This window comes from Apteryx rowi, unplaced genomic scaffold (assembly GCF_003343035.1).
Source record: "Apteryx rowi isolate R43461 unplaced genomic scaffold, aptRow1 scaffold_489, whole genome shotgun sequence".
NCBI lineage: Eukaryota > Metazoa > Chordata > Aves > Apterygiformes > Apterygidae > Apteryx > Apteryx rowi.
This window is the reverse complement of record NW_020450748.1, coordinates 278,208-302,016: the sequence shown is the minus strand read 5'-3', so window position 1 is coordinate 302,016 and position 23,809 is coordinate 278,208. Positions and strand designations below refer to the sequence as shown.

At 40.6% G+C, this 23,809-nt stretch overlaps 2 protein-coding genes across 6 annotated transcripts in view; one reads left to right on the top strand and one right to left on the bottom strand.

Moving 5' to 3' along the window:
* Positions 1-8,085, top strand: part of RALBP1 (ralA binding protein 1) — a 39,431-nt gene extending 31,346 nt beyond the window's left edge. For 4 of the 5 annotated variants that reach the window (XM_026078797.1, XM_026078800.1, XM_026078799.1 and 1 more), the window contains exons 6-10: positions 2,034-2,165; positions 3,434-3,541; positions 4,326-4,447; positions 4,868-4,991; positions 6,253-8,085. In XM_026078797.1, coding sequence (XP_025934582.1) covers positions 2,034-2,165; positions 3,434-3,541; positions 4,326-4,447; positions 4,868-4,991; positions 6,253-6,516 — 750 coding nt within the window. In that variant the 3' untranslated portion in view covers positions 6,517-8,085. The remainder of the gene's footprint in view (positions 1-2,033; positions 2,166-3,433; positions 3,542-4,325; positions 4,448-4,867; positions 4,992-6,252) is intronic. The other variant, XM_026078801.1, reaches the window with a different exon arrangement.
* Positions 8,086-18,296: 10,211 nt separating this feature from the next.
* The window catches only part of PPP4R1 (protein phosphatase 4 regulatory subunit 1), a 55,246-nt gene continuing 49,733 nt past the window's right edge, over positions 18,297-23,809 (bottom strand). The window contains exons 15-19 of the mRNA XM_026078806.1: positions 23,075-23,195; positions 22,832-22,966; positions 21,588-21,729; positions 19,547-19,830; positions 18,297-18,375 (exon numbers count right to left, since the gene is read on the bottom strand). Of these exons, the coding sequence (XP_025934591.1) occupies positions 19,667-19,830; positions 21,588-21,729; positions 22,832-22,966; positions 23,075-23,195 (562 nt within the window). The 3' untranslated portion in view covers positions 18,297-18,375; positions 19,547-19,666. The remainder of the gene's footprint in view (positions 18,376-19,546; positions 19,831-21,587; positions 21,730-22,831; positions 22,967-23,074; positions 23,196-23,809) is intronic.

The window sequence follows — 23,809 nt, the reverse complement described above, 5'->3', positions numbered from 1 at the left end:
ATATGTTAAAGACACCATTTTACTTCTGTCTTAAAGTTGCCTTATCAGACTTTAGCACAGATACAGGATTTCTCTGTTGTTGTGAGAATCCTTTAATAATACAGCCCTGCTGTAGCACCTGCACGATGCTTCATTCTTAGCAGCCAGTGTAAGAGCAATCGCTTGGGCATCCCTGACAGCACAGACCAGCGGTGGGGTCCAAAAGGCATCCTTCTGGCTTCTCCCCAACCATCTAAGCAGAGAATTAGGGGGAGGGATCTGGCAAAATACATTTTGAAATAGGAACAAATCTCTGAAATTCAATTTAGAGCTAGGGAACTTGCTCAACAGAAATTACTTTTGTCCATGGGGAAAGATACTCCCTCTTAATCTACTGGGTAGGAGGAGAAGAAAATGCAAAAAAATCTCATCCAAAAATCAGTTCACTAATCAAGTTCACTGCACTAAGCTTGAATACAGTTTGCATTTTTTCTGTTTTGTTCTCCTTTATCTTAAAGATAAAGTAGAAGGTTTCTTGGTGAACTTGAAATAGTGTAATATTGGATAAACCTTTTCGCAAAATGCTTATTCTCTCATTATACAGTTTGAAGCATATGCTTTTAATAGTTCCTGCAGTTATTCATGAAACTTTATATATGCACTAAGAATTAACTTGAAAATGGAAATTTCATACTAACCTGATCAGCTGCTATAGTTCAATGACTTGCAACTTCAGAGAGCTGAAAAACAGCACAACAAAGCAGCTCTGTATATATTACCATTATGCAAATACAGTATCATTTAGGCTGTTACTTTGAGGGGTTTCAGTGGAAAGTGGAATTAGAACAGATTAATGTAATGTAAGAAAACAACCTGACACTTAGTATGATCCTAACCTAAGCAACCTAACCCTAGCAGCTGGTAGCAGATGTACCTGCGAGAGGGCAGACATGCAGCAATACCTCCCGGTAAGCTGTCCCAGCCCACTGCAGCTTAGGTTTGCTTAGTTCAGTGGCAGCAGGTAGCATCTGTTTTCTGTGTTGTTTTTTAATTATCTATGATCACTTTGTGTTATTTTTCTTCTTCCCTTCTTCAGGTTTATCTAATCACTGTTTAAAATCATGCAACCATTTTTCAGTTACATCATCCTCTGACAGTGAATTTCACTGGTTAAAGACAAGGGAAGTAACAACGCATTGTGTGAAGCAGCATAATCTCCTAAATGCTTTAGTTTGACCCCAGGCTCTTCTGGTGCAAGAGGCAGTGCACAGTCATACCAGTTTACCACCTTAATGCTGTATGCAGTTACTGTAAATAGTGCTGAGAGTCCTGGTGGGCAATGGAGGCAAAGGGGAGGGAAAACCAAATAAGCTGTAGAGGGAGTTCACTTCCGCTCTCTGCTTAGAATCGGAGAGAGATGACAGCGAGCGCAAAGATCGGGTCAAAATAAGGGAGGACGAGAAGAATGCAAAACTGCAGCATCTGCAGGGAGAGAGGATTTGGGGAGAGGGAGACCACATGATATGTCTGTTTTGTTCTGCAAGTAACTGTATAGGAGTAAATCTCAGGTATAAACCAAACTGGCAAAAACCAGCTAATACTGAGACTCTGAGATTCAGTTACATTTGAGAAGTAAACCTTAATGGTTTAGCTGGAAAGAATTTAAAGAGTAAAGCAGTTTTTTAGAAAAGAGAATAGACTTGGGATTCCTACCAGAGAAACTGATGATGTTAAGAGGGACTTAATGAAGCTACTTCTAGCAGTCTTACTGAGGGCTGTAATTTATGGGTTAGATCTTAAAATGGAATATAGGTGAAACATGCTAGTGGAGGAAGGTAACTTATGAAAAGATTCTGCTAGACTATCAGTGGAAGAAAAATTTAAATAAGGAAGACCAAATAATTTAGAACTTCTTAAGATATATCCCTGAACATCATCTTAGCAGTCCAGATACTTTTGACCACAAAAGATGATTCAATTACTTTTAAAGTCAGGAAAATTAACCAAGTATACAATCATTGCAGTGACCATGATCTCTCTGGCAATATTTCTAGGAATTCCTACTAAACTGTTTACACCGAGACTTGCAGGCAGGGATAAAAGACTTATCCAAAGAAGAGAGACTCTGGGAGGTGCAAAGAATTTTAACAGCTCTTAAAAGGAAACTAAGAGAAGCTAAGAGACAGGTGGGTAACTTTCTATTTACTGACCAAACATCTAAATCACAGATGAAACTTAAGTAGGGATATTTTTAACTACAGCAATTCTTCCCAAAATTTTATGACCATAGGTTATTCACTGTTTATCCCTGTTTCTTTTGGAGCATCATTCAGCCTTATTGTTTAATCTTATAATTGAAAATACCATAAAGGTGAGATGGTTCTACAACCACAGATTGAGGACTGTTTTTCTAATGTTCATAGTTTTTAATGAGTATTTTGTGTGTTACAGTTTGGATTTAGAAAGGACAGGTGCTGCTGTGGAATTTTATTATCACTTCCTGGCTGTGGATTCAAGTTTTCATTCTGCTCTGTGAATTTTAGCTTGCAAACACTAAAGAAAAACATAAAGAATACTTTCTAGAGTCAATTTTGCATAATTTCTGGTATTATTTTAAGTAACTCTCCAGTTACAGAGCTGTGAAAGAATGGAAATGCATGTTTAGGGGAAAATAGGAAAGAGCTCTATGTCAACTGTAAATGCTTCAATTTTGCTGTTCCATTTATTTCCAAGGTACACATATATATAGTAAAGATTGCTTTGAATGCTTTTGTGGGTTCAGTAGGAAAAGGGTCATTTGATCTAGTGGACCTTTTTTGGAAKGTAAGTTTAGTCTCCTATACTCAGAGTGGTGTTCTTTAGGTGGAGCAGGTAACCTCCAGCTACGGATGTGCATATTCTTACTATTCATACAACCTGGAAACAAATAGATGAGCGCTCCCTATTTTGTGACAGTGCAAAGTGCAGTTAGATCAAACCACCTTTTAAATCTCTTTACTGCAGATTTTGTCATCTTAACTTAAGAGTGTCTGAGGAGCACTCACATTTTCTGTTTATCTGGCTCTCCTTAGGGATAGCAAGATCGAGACTCCAGCTGTTTGCAAAACAAAATGTAAGATTAGAAGCTTAGCTGGACAGAGCGTATATTTGTTACATGCTTAAAACAAYGTGTTTTGGAATAACAAAATGAATAACTGCAAGACTCAAAAGTGAACAGACTTCAACTGCATTTTTTAAACTGTCATATATCTGAGAAAGGTGGGCAAGCAATGAATATAGCATTCTGTTTTGCAAGCTTTGAAATTAAAAACAGACCTGCCTGTAAACTTTCAAGATAATTGAGACAGTGATTCTAAATTTGAAAAGATAATACATTCCACAGATCTTTTTTTTACAGTAAATTAAAGTGACCGGGAAGGCTGGCCTTTTAAAAGTTGTCCTCTTTCTCTGGCAGGAGTGTGAAACAAAGATTGCACAGGAAATTGCTAGCCTTTCAAAGGAGGATGTCTCCAAAGAAGAAATGAATGAGAATGAAGAAGTTATAAATATTCTGCTTGCACAGGTAGATGGCAACCATTTATCTGTCTGCTGGTATTTTCTTGTTTCATATATTTCAGAATTGTTAAACACACTTCTGTTCTTTCCAATACAGTGAAAAATTTAAAGCTTCTAGGGTTCTCTCTCTGTCCATAAAAATCAAGGCTTTGTTTTAATGGTCGATAAAGTAGGGAAGGAATGGCTGACTGCAGGAATGAACCCAAAGCTTGGTAGACTGTTAACAGCAGAAAGCAGACACTATGCAACAAAAATACAGACCCCTTCCTGTTAACATATTTAGAAGGTACTTCCAAATCTAACCAGCTATTTTCCGGCAGATCAGAGGAAGTAAGACAGCTATTTTGGCTTTTCTGCTTTCCTTCGCTTCTGTCAGTAGCTTTGATCTTCTCTCCACAGCAATCTTCCCCTCATATTCCTCTTGAAAGACATATTTCAGAATTCAGTTTTTCTAGCTGTTTTTCTAGTTATCCAGAGCTTTCCCTATGATTTAAGGAAGTAGGCAGCCAAACATGCCAGAATTTGGTGGGTCATCTCCACAACTATTCAGTAAAATGATTGTCTGAGGATTCAGAAAAGACATTGTTGGTTTTGAAGTTACATTTGCTTTGAGGTTTTGATGAATCGGAGTTTAAGGAAGGCACGCCAGTCACTTCTACTGAAAGTATTTTGGAGAGCCACATTATCTCATCACTTCTCAGGGCACAGCATTACAGAGTAATCCCTGTAGTATGTTCCTTGTGGGCCATAAAGTCAAGGCTTTTTTTAGGTGAACTAATTGATCGTTGCAGGAGAATGAGATTTTAACAGAACAAGAGGAACTGCTGGCCATGGAGCAGTTTCTGCGGAGACAGATTGCCTCTGAGAAAGAAGAAATAGATCGCCTTCGAGCAGAAATAGCTGAAATACAAAGGTAAAAGGGAGCCTGCTTACATCAGATCCCCAACCAGGCGAGCAATCTTTGATTAAAAATACATATATATTCTTCTGAAACAATACTCTAAACTACACTTTAAAGATCACCCTGTGAACACTAGCGTATTTGAAAGCCTGTTCCTTTTATTGAATTCTCAGTAACTTTGCACCTTTGAGGCTATTTTTTTTAATATAACTACAGAAATATGGTCTAAAGGAAAGTAGACTCTGTGTACCAAAATCAAAAAAATCCCCATAGCATATCATTGATTTATTAAATTAAGCTTTTAAAGCAAATTCTGATTTTTGTTTTAAAACTGTTGGAGATTATTCAGTGGACATAAGTTAACTGTTTTACTCTGCTACAATTCTGGCAAACGTGAGGAGGTGTCTAAATGGGTTGTCATTGCTCTTTCAGTCGCCAGCAGCATGGTCGAAGTGAAACTGAGGAATATTCTTCTGAGAGTGAAAGTGAGAGTGAAGATGAGGAGGAGCTGCAGGTCATCTTGGAAGATTTGCAGAGGCAGAATGAGGAACTGGAGGTAAAATTTGAATCCTAGCATTAACTGGTACTCTCCCTTATTGCTTACTTGATTTAGTCTGTTCAGAGGTGTTGCATGTGTGCAGACTGATTGTTTTACTCCTATTTTGCCTTGCCATGAAAGCCTGTATTTTGTACAGGGCTCTGAGGAACTGGTTTCAGAAGCAGTTGACCAGGGTAGGGGGGGAACAAAGGTGTGGGTTAGGATGTGCATCACATGTTCTCCTTTTAGAATAAACCCAATTATTTGTACAACTGCAGTTCTTCACATACTTTGGTACTGGCACGCTCTCTAAACACCTTGCAGTTCTGTGATTCAACAAGGGAAACCTGATGGGGTCTGTTCTCACTGGGCTTGAGCCATGAGTCTCAACTGTGCGAAGAGCTGCTGTAAAGGACCAATAGCGCTGTCTTTCCATTGTGCTGTTGTTATTAGTTCAGCTTCTGAAGGAGATTTATTACTCATAGTCATAACCATTCTCTCCATATGGTGAATTAGAAAAAGATGCAAGTTCTGGTGGATATACTGGGTCCTTGAACCAGACTGACAAAAATACCAAAGCAGAGTTGATTCTTATATGAAGAGTTTGAGTGCTTAGATCTCATTTGAATATAATAAACTGTGCTTTGGCATTTACTGACAAGTCTTGTTCTCTTCTGGTGAGAAAGCGGAGGCACAGAAAGGTGAAAAGCCTTAACCAGAAATTCTAATTTCTGTTCTTAGCCACAGACTCCAAGTCACTAAAACACAGGGCTAGTGGACAGTACAGCAAGGACTGGACATATGCAGAGAAAGTCTGTGTCTAAGGCAGAAGAACATGGTGCCTTCTTGTTACCAAACCTCCCTAACCTTGCTTCCTAAATGAAATGAGAGGAGCTTTTTGTTAAATAAAATTCCTAATTCACAGGAATTCCACAGAGTTAGTTAGATGAAGCAAGTTCAGCAGTAATTTTTAAATGCAAAGTTTCAACAAAGTCAGTGCTGGATACCTACACAAGGAGGGCAAGAGTATTCATTTTTACATCTGCTTTTTTGATGGCTACAGCTCTAAAGTCTCTGATCACTAAAAACCTTCTATTCCAGCTAAGAGCGTGGATTTTGTTTTTCATGCATTCTGTTTTTAAATCACTGTTGTGAGTAGGTGCACATTTCCTTTTGGGTTAGCAGCAGAGCTTTATTATTGTGCAATGCTTAATGGTCCCCTAGCTACAGGAATTATTTTTAAGAAGGAGCACTGACATTTGTTTTCCTTGCTTAAAAGATAAAGAACAATCACCTGAACCAAGCGATTCATGAGGAGCGAGAGGCCATCATTGAACTGAGAGTACAGCTTCGATTGTTGCAGCGAGCTAAATCAGAGCAGCAGGTGCAGGAAGAGGAAGAGCCGGAAAAACGCGGGGGTGTTTCTCAGCAGCAAAGAGACAGTGTCCTAGAGACAAAAGCAGCCAAAGAGCAGCCAAAAGCAAGCAAGGAGCAGCAAGTCAAGCCATCACCAAGTAAAGACAGGAAGGAAACTCCGATTTGATCAGGCTCCGTGGGTATTCATAAAACCAACTAACTAACTGAACTGTGCAAATTACTGTAACTTTATTCAAACTGCACAAATTATTGCTGGCTGTGTACATTATGTAAAGAAACTTTTAAACCCTGGAGACTTTGTCTCTAATACTGGTGGCTTCTACTCATCAGACTCAGGTGAGTTTGGAGAGGCCAAAAGAGTTTTCCAGCTAGTATCAATTATTTCAAGACTGGTTTCCTTCAGGTGATTAAAATAACTCAGTAACAGTTTTATTTTAAACCAAAACCATTATTTGCATTCATTGGAGCAGAATTGGAAGATCTCATTTTCAGTAAATAAACAAAAACCCACCCAAACTTACTAATTATTTGCCTTGTGAATCTATTCATTCTCATTCACATTATTTCTGCTTACTTAGTCACTTCTTGCTTGTGCCTTTGATACCTTTCTGATGCAGATTATATACAAGGGAGCTTTAAATTTATTTTGGTTTGGCTAAAATGTTGGGAGACGGCAGGCTATCGTGTTTACCTAACAAATGCCCTCAATTTCATTTTTGTTCTAAGATGTACTGAATAAATGTAAAACTTGACAGATGTTATTTATGTCTCTGTATGATGGAAATGTTCATCAGGAGCTCTTAATGTCTTTTAGCAATGTAGTTAACCCATTTGTTCATTTATAAAACAACCATCATCATACCTGTATAAGATATGCTGTGTTCATACTGCTACCATACAGCCAACAGCCTTTTCTTAATCCATTTTAAATGTTTCAGTCCCTCTGAGCAAGCCACTGACTGATGTTTTAGTCAGTAATGGGGATGGGTTATGTTGCTTAAGATAGCTCTGCCTGACCAAGCAATATACTATTTCCATCTACAGAAATGCAAGCCATTTGTGCTTTCCAAATAAATCTGAAGAATGATGCCAACTGGAGGTAGTGGGGGTTCAGCAATAGACTTTTTTTGTTTTGTTAAAAAAAAAAAGGGGGGGGGAGAGATTTCTTACTTACTTTTTGGTTTGGCTATTTTACTGCTTCTAGCAATCAAAAGCCTCCATCCAAGCTGGCATTTAAGGGCCATTTAATGTTTCAAGTACACTCATGAKACTTGTACTGTCTATATATCAATTGACTTTGACTCCACAGAGTGCATATAGGCCATCTTATTTTTTAATCTGGATATTTATTTTTCAGCACCTGTTGGATGTGGTTGTATTCCTTATCTATCTATTGCACTGTTGTGAATCATTGGCCATGATTTGATTTTGTACAAATAATGCTTTGATATGTTATAGAAAACAGCATAGTATTTTTTTAAAATTTGGAAAAAAGTTTATAAAGACAGAAAATGTGATCAGATGACAAATGTAAAGCATTCTCCCATGCCTTCATTACAAACATTTTATATTTGCTGGCAATATTTAAACTTCTTTTGTTTAATTCACACTAATTCCTATCAAATTGTCATGGATTTTTCTAATGTTCTTCAAACAAATCTCTTACTATTGGTTAACTTCTTTTATTTTGTTAGGATTGTATTTATCAAGCAAATAAATTCAACAGCCATTTGAAGTAGTTTCTAATTTATCTATCCTCTACTCACAGTGAGTATTTCTAATGCGGACTATAGTCCTTTTTCCTGTGTAGCTACCTGCAGTTGAGATGTTTGTTTATAACAGAAGTGAAGCTATTAATTTCAGCTCTCCTATAGAAAAGTGTCTGCAATTGAGTTTCATAAAAAGCTTCCCTAACTCAGCTGAAGATCACTTTTAAATTGATCAAAGATTTGATTAAAAGTCTTTGAAGTCTTTATTTCCCTATAACTATTAGAAATTTCAGCTGTAAAAGTAAAAACCATCCTCTTAACTTTATTCACATTTTTATTACTTGCAACACATGAACACTATTCCTTCTCCTGCAAACTGTAACAAAGCACTTGGAAGTGCATCACTATTGACAAGTCTGAAATGAAAGTTGAATTGCTGTTGCAATAATGTAGCAATTGCAATCAATAACTTGAAACACTGAAGAGATGTTTATTTGAAATCTTCTTTCAAATTCCATTAAAGCAAATTATACCCCTAGTGATAAATGCACTTATTGAAAATGCAGTTATTGGTAAAAGTCCTTTAAAGGCTATGGTTAAAAGCATGAGTGCAGGCAACTTGCTAAGAGCAGTGTGCTCACTTTTCCTACACTCCGATAGCTGGAGGTTGGTCCTGGTGCAGGAGCTCAGGCAGGAGCAAGGACTGAATTGCTGCTCTGAGCCCTGAGTATGACATCCCCTGCAATGGCCAAAGCACCAGGCTCTGAGTGGGGCAGGGGCAGCCCAGGCTGCTGCCCTGCCAAAAGGCAGGGGCCAGGGCAGGCCCCCTGCTCCTGCTGCCCCTGCTTGGTGCACAACAGCTCCCCAAAAGGGGGGTGGCTACCAGCAAGTCTGCTAGGGGCAGCACTACTGGAAAGTCATCTGATGATAGTGCTCTTAGGGAAAAAGCCATGCTAGCAGCAGTGATTTTGAAGACTGGCTGTAATAATGCAAATTAGCTGAAGAAGCCATTCTGTAGGTTACATCTGATTTTTTTAATAAATCAGATGATTGATAGTAAATACAATACAATGGTCTGTGGTGTTCAGACCAATTTGTAAGCTTCCTTACCATTTCAGAGTGCCTTACAATAAAATTAATGCACAGTGCTACAAAGATCACCTCCCACAGGACCAGCAACGCCTGGTCATGTAAGCAAATGCCTGTACAGTAGGTCATCTTCATGAAGTCCATACAAGCAAAAGCCTTAGCTAGCCACTGATTCCAAGTCAGACAGACTTCCTCCTATTACCAAGTTATTGTAAACATATTTAAATTGACTTACAATAAGACTGTTTTTCCAATAAAGAAAAGCATGGCTTGTATTTACTGACTGCATTAGCAGGATCTGTGGACAAAACAGCAGACTGACTTTTACCTTAATGAAATCAATAAACAGACTGCAAAGTCAGTTCTGGTATTCTGGATTTAATCAATCTTTTGTGACAGTTTAATGTGGCTTATTTGCTTTCATCCTGTGACTGTTTCCACAGAGTGTTACTTCAGGAAAAAGTTACTCTTAACAAAATGGTGGCGGTGGAAAAAGGACAATTACGTACCTTATCTATTTTAATAGTCCTTTTCAACACGTCTAGAACAGATTTTGTTAAATCAGTCCTTTACAAAGCAAAAAGGAGCAAGAAACAACATATAACAAGGTCACTGGCAATATAATGCCAAAATGAATCAGGATGCAAACCCAGTGTTTTGCCAGCAGCAGACTACCTGCATCTGAATTGGCAACTTACTTACTCAAACTTACTAAAATAGTGCAAGTGTACAATGAATCAACTTCAGACATTTTGCACACCAAAAAGGTCCCCCCACCCCCCAAACTGTTTTTACTTTGAAAAAGTAAACTTGAAGTGAACGGTTACTCACCTGAAGAGTTAAACAGTGGTTTTCAAAAAAAAAAAAAAAAAAAAAAAAAAAATCAAACAATGAGCAATTACTCTTCTCCCTTCACCACCCTACAAGAAGTTTTAAAAAAAACATCAACTAGTCTCTGACACCTTGCAGGATTCCAGCCAGCCTGGCCACTTTCCTGGGCACTGGGCTTACATTGTCCATACCAAGTTTCTAATGCTGGTTCAGCTTCATTCTCACCAAAACCAGAAGCTGCCAGAGTTCTGGTAGAATTCATTGTCACAAATTTTCTATTCCAAAAGTTTTCCTCTCCAGTGCAGTAAGTTAATCTGAAAGGTCTGTAGTACATGTGTAACACTATCTTACAAGAAAGACATCAGCGCTACTGGGAATTCATAATCCTTTATTGCTGAAAATGAAGCTTCCAATTTCATCCACTAATTCTAATACTAGTACTGAGGACGTGTATTTTGACTGTCTTGTTCCTTCAGGCTAAGGAGCTAAGTTTAATTTTTAAAGTCTACATCCTGGAGCTGAGAACTTTATACCTGACCACTAAAATCTTCTCTTAAAAAAATTAAATCCCCAATTTGAACCAGCTGCTAAAGAGAGGTTTGCTCAAGCTTAATCACAGAGTCATAGTAATCAGTGTTAGAAGGCACCTCTGGAGATCATGTGGTCCAACCCCCCCTGCTCAAGCAGGGTCACCTAGAGCAGGTTACCCAGGACCGTGTCCAGTCAGGTTATGAATAGGTCCAAAGATGGAGACTCCACAACCTCTCTGGGCAACCTGTTCCAGCATTTGACCACCCTCACAGCAAAGAAGTGTTTTCTTGAGGTGGAATTTCATGTATTTCAGTCTGTGCCCATTGCCTCTTGTCCTGTCACCGGGCACCACTGAGGAGAGTCTGGCCCCATCCTCTTTATGCCTCCCATCAAGTATTTATACACATTAACAAGATCCCCCTGAGCCTTCTCTTCTCCAGGCYGAGCACTCCCAGCTCTCCCAGCCTCTCCTCAATGCCCCACTCCCTTAATCACCTTCATGGCCCTTTGCTGGACTCACTCCAGTAGCTCCATCTCTCTCTTGTCCTGGGGAGCCTGGCACTGGACCCAGCACTCCAGACATGGCCTCATCAAGGCTGAGTACYTGACCTGCTGGCAAGGATCTGTCTGCTGCAGCCCAGGGTGCTGCTGGCCACTTTTCCCACAAGGGCACATTGCTGGCTTATGGTCAACTTGTCCGCCAGGACCCCCAAGCCCTTCTCTGCAAAGCTGCTCTCCAGCTGGTCAGCCCCCAATGCATACTGGTGCATGGGGCTATTCCACTTCCTTTTGCTGAACTTCATGAGGTTCCTCTCTGCCCATTTCTCCAGCCTGTTGAGGTTGAATGGCAGCACAGGCCTCTGGTGTATCAGCCACTCCCAGTTTTGTATCATCTGCAAAATTAATGACAGCATTAGCGACTGGCCTCCTGTTGGACTTTGTGCTGCTGATCACAACCCTCTGAGCCTGGCAGTTCAGCCAGTTTTCAGTCTACCTCACTGATCATTTATCTAGCTCATACTTCATCAGCTTGTCTATGAGGATGTTCAATATTAGAGACAATGTTAAAAGCCTTACTATAGCCAAGGTAAACAATATCCACTGCTCTCCCCTCATCCACTAAGCCAGTCACCTCATCAGAGAAGGATATCGGGTTGCTTAAGCACAAATTTCCCTTTCTCCTTAAATCCATGCTAACTACTCCTGATCACGAGCCTGTCCTTCACATGTCTGGAAACGGTATCTAGGATTGGTTGCTCCATCACCTTCCTAGGGATCAAGGTGAGGCTGACTGGCCTCTAGTTCCCCAGGTTCTCCTCCCTGCCCTCACTGAAGACAGAGGTAATATTTGCTCTCTCCCGCTCCTCAGGGATGACCTTTCAAAAATGATTGAGAGGAGCTTTGCAATGACATCAGCCAGCTCCCTCAGCACCTGTGGGTGCATCCCATCAGGGCCCATGGAATTGCATATGTCCAGTTTGTTTAAGCTAACCTGTTAGCTTATCAGTTGTTCCCTAACCTGATCCTCCTCCACCAAGGAGGCTCCAGACTTCCCCTCTGGTCTCAGGGGCTTAGGATGCCTGAAGGCTGGTCTTGCCAGTAAGGACTGAGGTGAAGAAAGCATTCAGTTATCTCTGCCTTTTCTGTGTCCTTTGCCCCTGCCCCATTTAGCAGCAGGCCCACATTTTCTCTGGCCTTCCTTCTRCTGCTGATGCACTTGCAGAAGGCTTTCTTGTTGCCTTTCACACCCCTTGCCATTTTCAACTCCAGGTGGGTTTTAGCTCTCCTAAGTCCATCCCTGCATGCTTGGACAGTATCTCCATATTCCTCCTGCGCCGCCTGTCCTGATTCAACCTCCTGTACGCTTCCTTTTCATGTTTGAGTTTAGTCAGGAACTCCTTGTTCATCCAAGCAGGCCTCCTGCTGCCTTTACTTGATTTCCTGGTTGTTGGGATGGACCATTCTTGAGTTTGGAGGAGGTGATCCTTGAATATCAGCCAGCTCTCTTGGATCCCTCTTCTGTCCGAGGCCATATGCCATGGCATTCTTCCAAGCAAGTCCCTGAACAGGCAGCTCTCCTGAAGTCCAGGGCTGTGACCCTGCTTTTTGCCCTGCTCCCTCTCTGCAGGATCTTGAACTCCACTCACCATCTTATGGTTGCTGCAACCAAGGCTATCCCTGACCATCTCTAACTAGTCCTTCCTTGTTTGTACTTATGAGGTCCAGCAGAGCACCTCTCCTCATTGGCTCCTTGATCACCAGTGTCAGGAAGCTGTCACCAATGCACTCCAGAAACCTCCTAGATTGCTTGTGCCCTGCTGTGTTGTTCCTCCAGCAGATATCAGGGTGGTTAAAGAACCCCACAAGGACCAAAGCCTGCGAACATGAAGCTTCTTCCAATTGTCTGAGGAAGGCCTCACCTACTTCTTCCCAACCAGGCAATCTATAGCAGACACCCATCATAATGTCACCCGTGTTGGGCTGCCCGCTAATCCTGACCCATGAGCTCTCAGCTGGCCCATTATCCATCCCCAGGCAGAGCTCCAGGCATTCCTGCCGCGCTCTCACATAAAAGGCAACTCCCTCTCCTAACCCTCCAGCCTGTCCGTCCTAAAGAGCCTGTACCCATCCATCACAACATTAGTGTCGTGTGAGTTATCCCACTGCGTCTCCATGATCCCAGAGATTGTAGCACCGTAACTGCACACAGACTTCTAATTCCTCCTGTTTGTTCCCCATGCTGTGCGTGTTAGTTTGTCAAACTTTTCATTTTTCAGCATGCACCTCAGCTTCTATTCAACAACCCAAGTTCTCTACAATGTTCTTCAAAACACAATGACAGCAGAAGCCAGTGGCATCTCATTCCTTACAGGAGAAGAGCTGTCAGTCCTTTCTGTATCAAAGAGACAAGGCTCAGTCTCACTAGCATGGCCTTGGGCCAAGACCCCGGTGCTTCTATGTCTCCAATCATCAACTCCAATAAACAAAATGACACCCTGTGAGAACAGACCCTTGAGACTCTCCATGCCTTGGGCTGAGCACTGGCATTTTCACTGCTGACCCTCTTGAGCACAATATGCTAAAACTCACCAGTGATGCTTTTACCCCCTACTGATGCCCAGTTCAAGTGTTCAGATGCAGACTTTGTCTGGAGTTTCTTGCATTGCTTTCTATAATAACCAATTGAGCAAGGAAGTCTGCCAAAGTTCAAAAGCTTGTATTGCAAAGCATGAGATTTTAATGGGACAAACTTACCCCCACTCATTGGAAAAATGCCCCCATCTAAGCAGAAAAACATAAGGTTTTCACTATACAGTTAAGACACTACTCAGAGCAATGAAATCAGGACTTGCTTCCTGCCAGGATGCCCTAAGCTAGCCTTATGGCTCTCATGCATCAGGGGGTAACAGCAGCTGACAGCATTTCTACAACTTGCAATAACTGTTTCTGAAAGGGGGGTGCCTGTGGGACAGAGAGAAGGGCAGATGTCAGGGAAAAGGACAAGACCAAAGGTCACTTCATGCTAAAACTTTTAGGGCTGTTCCTCAAGTCATTTTGACTTGGCAACTGACTCCTCTTTAAATGCCAAATGGTACTCCAGTATGCCACCACAAACACTCCCCACAATGCTACACTCGGAAGCAGTGTAAAACCAACCCCATTTTTTCCACCATTAAAAGAGCAAGAGGTGAGGTCATGCTGAGTGCCCTCGTACCCAGACAGTACTTGTGGTCCCTGCTCCTCTACAACCTCTCACATCAAGGCTGCTCCATCCTCACGGGCAGGAATGTGCAGAGACCGCTGGAGTGAGACTGACCCACTGCGAACAGGGGCTCAGTGGGGTGAGCCTTCCCCCTCCCAAATCCCACTTTCCTGCCAGACTCCTAGGGTGAGGAGCTCCTGAGAAGAACCACAGTGCTGCCTCCTTGCCCATAGCCTCAAGCTCCCTTTCAGCAGGGGAAGGGAGCTGGCAGCGCAGCCCTGCCCAGCTACAGCTCAGCAGATGATTTGGGAAGTTGGCAGCACAGGTATTGTGATTTCACAGATGGGAATATTACATCCAAGATTTCCATATCAAGGAACTCCATTTGCTGATAAGCAAGATGTCTGTCTGACAGTCCCGGTAGCTCTTGTTGCTGTATTCTCCCATATACAGAACCCCATCCCTGGTATGTGAGCTACTTGCCATTTTATCACGCTGTGGGGTCAAGAGGTAGATATGAGTAGGAAATCTTTACTGATGGYACTGCTTACAGGAACCAAAATTGTCAAGCACAAAAATCCAAAAGATGACAAAAAAAATCTCGGTCAAGAGACCAGAAGAGACCACCACAAAGCAAATAAACAGTAAGAGAGCAATGGCCTAATTTCTATTTGAATCTGTGTTGCCATCTTACTCAAGCCAAGTTTGTCTGGGTTCTTTCTTGTATAGAATACCTGGATTGACTAAAAATAGCTGAAATTTCTTTAGATATTCAAACTGTGCATCTCTCTCCTGCTCTGAGTGGCCTTGTTATAGAAACATGCAAAGAAGCGTGCTCAGTATTCTTCACTTTTCACATTTGTGATTCAAAACCACCTGCAGCTAATCCTTTTAAAATATTTTACGCACAGAGACATTCCTACACCTCTACAWAAATGGGTCATGGTACTTAAAACAGACTATTTATCATGGTTGGAGGGTTGTAAGATATTTAAAAATCTGTTTACTTATCTTTGCTAACTCACTATGTATGAATCAGTTAGATGTAGTCCAACCTATACAGCAACCGAACCCTAAAGCATTTCCATTACCATCTGCTCTCAATTTATTTATTTTTTCTAATCTAAATCATGTCAAGTAAAAGTAAAAGCCACCATCTGAAAGCACTGGGGGAAAAAAGAACATCATGCCCATTTAAAATGAGCTTTGCTGTCATATTTTTAAAGCAATCTATTAGTATACCTTCACTTTGCATACAAAGAAAAGATCACTTACCTGAAATATATTTTCTGTGTTGTCTGAATACCAGCATAAATAGGAACACAAGCCTTTTCCATCAGTATGAGAGGGGAGAACTGACACGAGAAAAGAAGCGGAAAAGAGTATCAGCTTTTGTCCAGCTGCCAGTCTCAGACTCCTCTTCCCATCCTAACAAGTTACAGAGGCTGAAACCAGGTCAGAAAAAATGACCATTAAACAAAAAAATCCACACCCAATGACTGCAGAACAAATGGAAACCTTGCCTATGGAAAGAAAGCTGATCAAAAGGTAAGAGCGCAGCTGAACCACAGGACAGATTTGGCTATTCCCCCTTCTCTGCTCATTTACTACTAATTCAAATCAGCCATCTCTGAACCCCACTCTCTGATACACAGTGCAGAGGAAAGGTGATGAGAGGTAACACACGTGAACCCACACACTTGCACAAATAACTGAGGGGGACATGATCTTTCGAGCCAACGTGAAAACCATCACAGCCAGACTTTTACTTGCACAGAAGAGCCACCTTTGCTCTTGCTGGGGTTACCAAACCCAGGCAAACACTTATTTCAGTCAAGCTGAAATTAGCCTGCTATTCTGCAGTCCTAATGCAACTAGCATCATATCCACAGAGCCAGGAGTTTAAGCAACAGCTATATATGGCATTCAAAACAAAACAAACAAACAAACAAAAGATTTCCAAGTGTCAAGTCCTGTCTAGGTTAAAAACAAACCACCCTTCACAAGGTTCCACACATTTGCCAGTTCTATTGGCATGAAATCTGCAAAAAAAAGCGTGGTGAGGAAATGGCCCTACCAAATCCTTATGGGTCTCTGGGGAGGAAACAACAGTAGACAAAGAACTCACTGCAAAAGGCAGTGAGCATGAGAAAGAGACAGCGCTGTAGCCAGGACATGGGAAAAAAAGAATTTCCCATGGAGAAACTCCAAGATGAGCTAGGCAAGGGATTAAACTGAAAATAAGGAAAATTGTTAGAAAAAGACTAATTCGACATTTTACCAAGACGACAGGGGTAGATACTGCTTTTGGTAAACCATGGATAATTCAGGAGCTACCTCACATTCTGTCTGAGAAATCCTGACCGACAAAGGAAAACTTTAGAGGCACAGCTTGAATCTTGAGGGGAGACACACACAAGAGGCAATATCTTTTGCATCACTCCCAGACAGTGCCCCTCACAGAAAAACAGCACTGCATTTTTTCACCACTCAGAACTGAGATGCATTTCCCCAAACCGCATATACTGAGGGACATTCTAAGTTCAAGCTTGGATTACTGACACTGCTAACATTGCCTGCATCAGGAAATCTCCTATCAGATTTAAGCAAAAAAAGACCATGTCCCTCAGGCTGTAGATCAAATGGTCTTGGGCAATTTTGAGGATAAAGGAAGTCTTTCCTTCCCTTTCACTTCTTGGGAATCTCCAAATGAAGCAGAAACGAGAAGGCAGACAAATGACACGTTGGGTGAAAGAGAAAGGAGAAAGACAGCTTTTCCTTGCACTTTCTCTGCAGATGGTCTTGATTTGATACAAGTCAGGGCAATTAAGGCACTCTGGAATTGAAAACACTCAATCATCCTTAGGAAAAGCCAGGATCCTGGGTAAACCCTATCAATGAACTTTCTCACAGGGCTAACAGAAGCAGCAGAGCAGACACAGCAGAATGGAGTTTCTGGTTTCAAGGGTCCAAATGGCATTCCCCAAGTGGCCTCCCATCCATGACTGACATACGTAGTTAAGCTGTTACTGACAGAACCTCTCTCAAATCCATGGGCCTACAACAGTATTAAAGAAATACAGAATGGAGAAAAATAAAGCACCAGGAAGATCAGTCTCAGTTTTCAACTTAAAAGGCATCTTATCTCTAAATACCGGAAAACGTCTAAAGGGATCAGACATAATGCTTCATTCTACTGGATTAGCATTACCAGTAACAGAATTAGACTGGAACATGACAACTCAGTGAGTGTTGTTTATTTTGGACTCCAAATACTAAGAATTCATTTAAAATCCCAGTACTCCATCTGCGAATAATGCACTCCATCCACAATTTGAAGGTCATCTGAAGCATTCTCTGGTCCAAACAAACAGCTGATCCAAATCACCTCAAAAGTTACACACATGAACCAACAGCAAGTGTCATTACAGTGACAAAAAAACAGACAAGAAGGGATTTAGGTACCCTGAAAAAAATGCAGAAATTGATGGGACTTCAATGTATTGTTCTAAAATAGGAATCATCTGTCCTGGGAGARAGGACCAGTTACTTTCAGTTGATCTCTGTATGGCAGCAAAGACTGCTCAGAAGTCCTTCTGACTGAAGAGCGCACTGCTTTCTGACAATCTGGCGTCATCCAGCACACAACCAGAGAACTAGTCCTCTGGGATTCGCAGAACAGAATATTGTTATCTATACTACAGAAACTTCTGAACTAGGCACATAGTTATATTTTCCAGTTTTGAGTTGATTTCGACAAGCAAAGGGACAAGCGAGGGAAAAAACAGAAACAAAAAAAGCTCTCCAACACCCCCCCACCCCCCAAACTTCAAGGCAGACAGGGATGACTCAGTATTTTAACCATCTCCATGGCCAGACACAGGAGTCAGAACAGCTGGTGTTTGGGGAGTAAATAGCAACACCCTATTTACTACAGAAGAAACTACAAAAATATCTGTTTTCCCAAGAAAACAGGGAGGAAAGAGACACCTGCCTGAGGCTGAACTGTCAGGGCATCGGCCACCTGACTGACATATGAAAGAGTTCTGCAGAAATACATCAAGGAGAAGTTGCCATAGCCATTTCTAACTCCTCAGGAAAATAAGCTTCACACACTTCAGGTTCCACAGGTTGGAGGAAAGGCGATATAAGCAAGCTGCCCCTGGAAGACACAGAAGTAGATACTGTATCAGCCACTTCAAATGAGAGGAAAACAAAAGTGTTCAAAGGACTAAACATAGCTTAAGGGCAGTTTGAGCTCACAGTTTCCTGTAAATCTGGATTGAAGTGGACATTCAGATTCACTTCAGCAAAGATGCCGTTTCACACTGGAGTGACAGGGTCCCAAGTACAACAACAGGGATTCTTGAAGAGAATCTAGCAAAATCTCAATTGCATGACCAAAGCATATCTCTGCTATAGTATATTCCATCTCAACATACAAAATCCTTCACAGTCATTAAGGAATTCCCCCCACCCAGCCATCCATACTGGTCAAGCGTAAAGAACCAGAAAATAAAAAGACACTTAGATTTCAAACATTTTTTTTAATGTCTTAAAAAGGTCACAAGTTTTCTTTCAATCTTATTAATAAATTTTATTTGGACAAGTAGAGAACAACTTGTATCACAACAGCTTTAAACAACATGATTAAAGACTGCAGCACTCCAAGGAGGCTCACAGATATGTACAGTATATGAAGAAAAAAGTTGCACCTCAGAGCTGATCATGATCAAGTTAAAAATACCTGACTTAAAGTACATGTGCTAATAAATTTCCTTTAGGTCATGACCAGCATGAAAATAATTAGGACACAGGTACTCAGCAAAGTTTTCTGCTAATGGATACAGCAATATGCTGCATTTAAGGATTAAAATCAAATTCTAGTTTAGTGTTAGCACTGAGCCCTTAAGAGAAATTCAAAATTCTACTTTTCCCCTTTTACACACATCAAAGCTATTCCCACTTAAGGGTGTGCCCAGCTGCACACAAATCAAGTCCTTGAATGATAAAAACTTTTAGCGCTAATACTGGAGGTCTTACATCTTGATATAAATTCGYCTTTCTGCTATTTCATCTATCAGTTGCTACAGAAAATACTTGGTAAGTTAACTCCTCAGGAGAAACAATGCAGGTCTCTGGAAATCACATCCTTTCTACARTGAAAATGATCTGCCAATTCAAGTTTCATTTGTTCAGGAAGACAGAAGATTTAAGGCTTCGGTGGCAAAAATAATCCTTTGAGCAATGTTTTTCTAAAGTCAAGATGACATAGGTAACGTTTACTTTTTCTTGACTTAAAATCCCTGGTATCAGGTTTAGATAACATCCACCTGTTAAGTCTGGCAAGAAATCTCTCCTTCCGAAGAGGCTGTCCTAGATCATCCATTTTAGGATCATTTGAGGATAGTTTGTTTCAATTTTTTTTAATTATAGCAACATTCAGGAACTTTTTAGTAAGTTGATGAAGCAGTGCTCATGGCATCATCTGCAATTTTGGTACTGGCAGGGTGTATGCTTGCAAAATACTTGACATCACTGTCGTCATCCATTTGAAGCGCCATAATTGTTTGCTCCACAGCTTCTTGATGAGAGTTGGCAGAATTTAAAAAATATTCTGTAAGAGAAATTGGAAGAGACTTATGGGAGGAAAAAAATAGCAAATACTTCAAAGCAAACCTCAGCATGCTGTTTTGAGTTTCAAAATCTCAGAAGCCAATTATTGCACATGTATAGTTAAAACAGAATATTTGAGCAGGCACACAATACACTTCTAAATATACCTAAAAATTCACTTAAAAAAATCATTGCATGTTTCAGATGATAGAGTATAGTTGTTCTAACAGTGCTAGTAGAGTGCAAGATTTCTACACCCCTTCAGTGTAAAAGTAGGGGTGACAGACTCCATAAGCAAGGAGGAAAACATATCCCTGCAAAAGACTCAGAAGGACGTGCGTATATTTCGGATGGAGGAAAGGTATCACAAACCCATGGAAGTGCCATTCCATTCCACTGGCAGGCTTGCCAAATAATTATCCAACAATAAATTGAGGGCAACATGAAAGAATAATGGAAGTAGTCCCAACTTTTGACAATTATTCATGAACTACATGACACCAGTTGTATAACAACAGCACAACTACAAACAGCTTGTGGAAAGGGTAATTGATTCTCTGCGGTTTAACAAATTCTGAACTCATTTTTTAAATTTACCTTTCATAATCTATCCACCACCCCTAATCATATACACAATCTCTTTGAGGCAAGGACTATATCATAAGCTTGCACAGCGGCAAAGCAAAATGGAGCTGGACCATCCAGGTGGGGAACACAAAAACAATGCTGACAACAAACAAAATACCAATAGTACATGATAACAGCAATAACATTAAGGGCCTTGGCACAGTCAACACAGGGTAACAAATTACTGTGTATCAGTTGATCCATGGTAACCGTCTAAGGTTTACTCGGAGCCTCCAGCATATACAAGGCAGCTATCATTAATCTAGCTCTGAGCTGTCATTCTTTGCATTGTCCAGTATTTTAAATATTTTGCGTTTTTCTTCACACCATTTCTAGGTTTCCAAAAATTTTCTATGCTAGAAACAGCAGTCTCAAGTCGGTGTATGTTTCTGAGAAAGAAAGCCACCAGAACTGAACAAAGTATTCCAAGTGTGGGCATACTCCACTTGTTTACGAAACAGTGTAATATTCCTAATGATATTTTCCATTACAGTGCTTTGGCATCTGAGCACTGCTGACTTTTCCAGCATCTGCTAGGCATAGGGGATGCTTTCCTAAGCAAAGCCAGCAATTTGAAAGCAGCATGTCTAATTCCCTTGTAGAGTTTCTAGAGAAATCTTCTTCTCACTGCCACCATAAAATATAAAAAACAAACAGCAGCAATCTCTTTTCCCCAGTGAGAAAACAGATGCCGGATATGTACGGAAGGATTTTTCCTCTTTATCCTTATTACACACAGCATCAACCAAACTTTTTTTTTAAACCAAATAAAGGGCACTGCTCAACAACTTCACAGCTGCTAGTTGTTCATTCATGCTTTCTGTGCCCTGATAACCCCTAAAAACTAGCTCATAGACGGAAAATGGTGCAAGAGAAACAGGCTGGCATATGAGGAAGAACTCATATATCCCAGTGTTACAAACAGTGGCTCCAATACCGTCTATGAGTTTCATGGTTTTATATCAGCCAGGGTAACATCCCACACCAGAGAGACCATAAAAGCAAGAGTGACCCACATCTGACAGTCCTCCTTTTTTTTTCCCCAGCTGACTACAAGAAAGCAGAAGGACAGAAGGTAACTAACAAAGAAGATACACAGTCAGCCCATTGCAACTATTTCTGACCACTAACCTTTCTCTAAAAGGGTTTGCTTTAACGTTTTTGCAAGCAGGACTCGAACATTTGGAACCCTATCAGACGCCAAGTGCAATAAGTGTGGCAACAGATGCACTGCAAACTGGTCCATGGGCAGGCAGTCATCTTCACTGATAGTCTGGCAAGAAGAGAGAAGCAATTTCATTAGATTTCACCACAGAGAGTATAAAATTCCAACAGATATCAGAGCAACAGCTGACAGACCTTATTACCTTCATAGAATGAATACAGTATCTAGCAGCAACAAAGTTTTGAAACATGGTACACTACTTTCGAACATGAAGTCATACATGATGAAGCAAAATAGGTCTGAAAAAATTCAGCCTCAGTTAGAAACCCATGTTATTTTGCATGAGACCTAACAACTTCTTAAATTCTTATTACTGTAACATTTGATAACAAGGAAGAAATGTAAAAGACCTTCCCGACACTYTTTTAAGATTGATTTAGTCTTTGTTGTAACTAGGTATCAGGTTAAGAAAAGAATGTTCCATCCTAATAAACATCCATTGTATTCACACGTTTCTCTAAATAAGCTCAAAGCTCACATTTCTCTGAATACTTCAAAGTTCAAATTGTCTCACTTGGGCAACTGTACTGTTGCTTCCCAGTCTGCCCCTCTGCTACCATTTCCAAATTTGACCACTTCTCTACTGCTCTAGCTAGTTTCAACTCTTCTGTTATTTTTCTGAGAAGACATTGTTTCCAGAAAAGCTGTGCTAGCTGGCTAAGGAGGTATAGGCAATTTCTAGCCCTTGATTTCTAAAGGATCACCCAGAAAAGTAACAGGCAGCTGCTGCACCATATTGTCTCACTAGCATGAAAATCTCACTTCATGCTGAGTCACAACTCAGGCATAATTGGGATTATTTTATTATGTGTGTGTTTTATGTTCAGAGTCAGTTCTGACAACCTGAAGTTAATAAGCTAAACTGCAGATTCATGCAAGAGTGCTGGGCAATTAGCTATAATTAACTAGCCATCAGTACCATGTTTAGCARTGGTACCTACTTCCAGGTAAGCAGACAGATCTTATTTTGCAGCATACCTCCCTGCAAGCTCCACTACAGAGCAACATTGAAGAAAACAGGCTATGAAATCTATCCCCTTGGCAAGAAGTTCTTAAATATTTGTGGAAAAAAAGTATCAACAGCTAAAGAGTTCCAGCTGCTTGTCTTCCCTTCCAATAAACAAAACAGATGAACAAAATGACATTTTACCTGGCAGATAAAGACAAAAGTTTGTCGACCAGACCATTTGTGGCATCTACAAAACTTTTCAACAAGTTCATCCATCAGGTCTACCACAAAAGTTGATGTTGAAGCCATGTATAATCTTTTTACCATTTCGCTAACCTAGAAGAAATGGGAAGAGATAAATATATGAAAATTACTTCTGACTGCCACCCTCTGAAGTTTGAAATTCTGAATTTACTTAGATTGAGTTTTATTAATATTCATTACCAGCTTGTAAGAAATCCAACGGACAGAAGACACTTTGTCTGCACAAAGGCTGAAAGCAATAGGCCGCAAGTAGTCATAGATGTCTCTAGCACTGTACAGATCTAGAAGCAAGATCAGCTGCCTAAAAGATGGAAGAGAAAGCACAGAGTATATTAGGAAAATGAGAAAGGTAATCTTTAACTGKGAAAATTATCATTTATATGGCCTCACTTGCTGTGTAACGCAATATGGCCATAATAAAGTTACTGAAGAGTAAAATCTTCTGTTCTTCAACACCACCAGTTCCACTATAGATCACTTGTAGGTTTTAAATTGCCACTTATTCAATGTAATGATGAAATGCTGAATGATTTCAAAGAATGACCTACCTGGGAAAGGGGCAAGGGAACCAACATTGCATTTACAAGAGAGGGATCCTGATAAAACATGCATGCAGCACAGCAAACCAGCTGAATGACATTGCAGCTTGCATGTGCATTCTAATACCAGGTACAGACATCTCGCACATATCTACAAAGCAAATATTCTGACTTCTAAGTGACCGAAAAGACTTATCAAAATAAAGATACTTATCAAATAAACTCCCTCTACTTCAGAGTATGCCAGACAACTTGCGAAATTATCTGTTGTCTTCTTCAATTTGTAATGAATTGATTAAGATTTGCACAGGTTGCAGACACAAGTATGTGCCATGAATTGTAGAGGCATGTTCAAAAAAACTGGCAAGACACATTA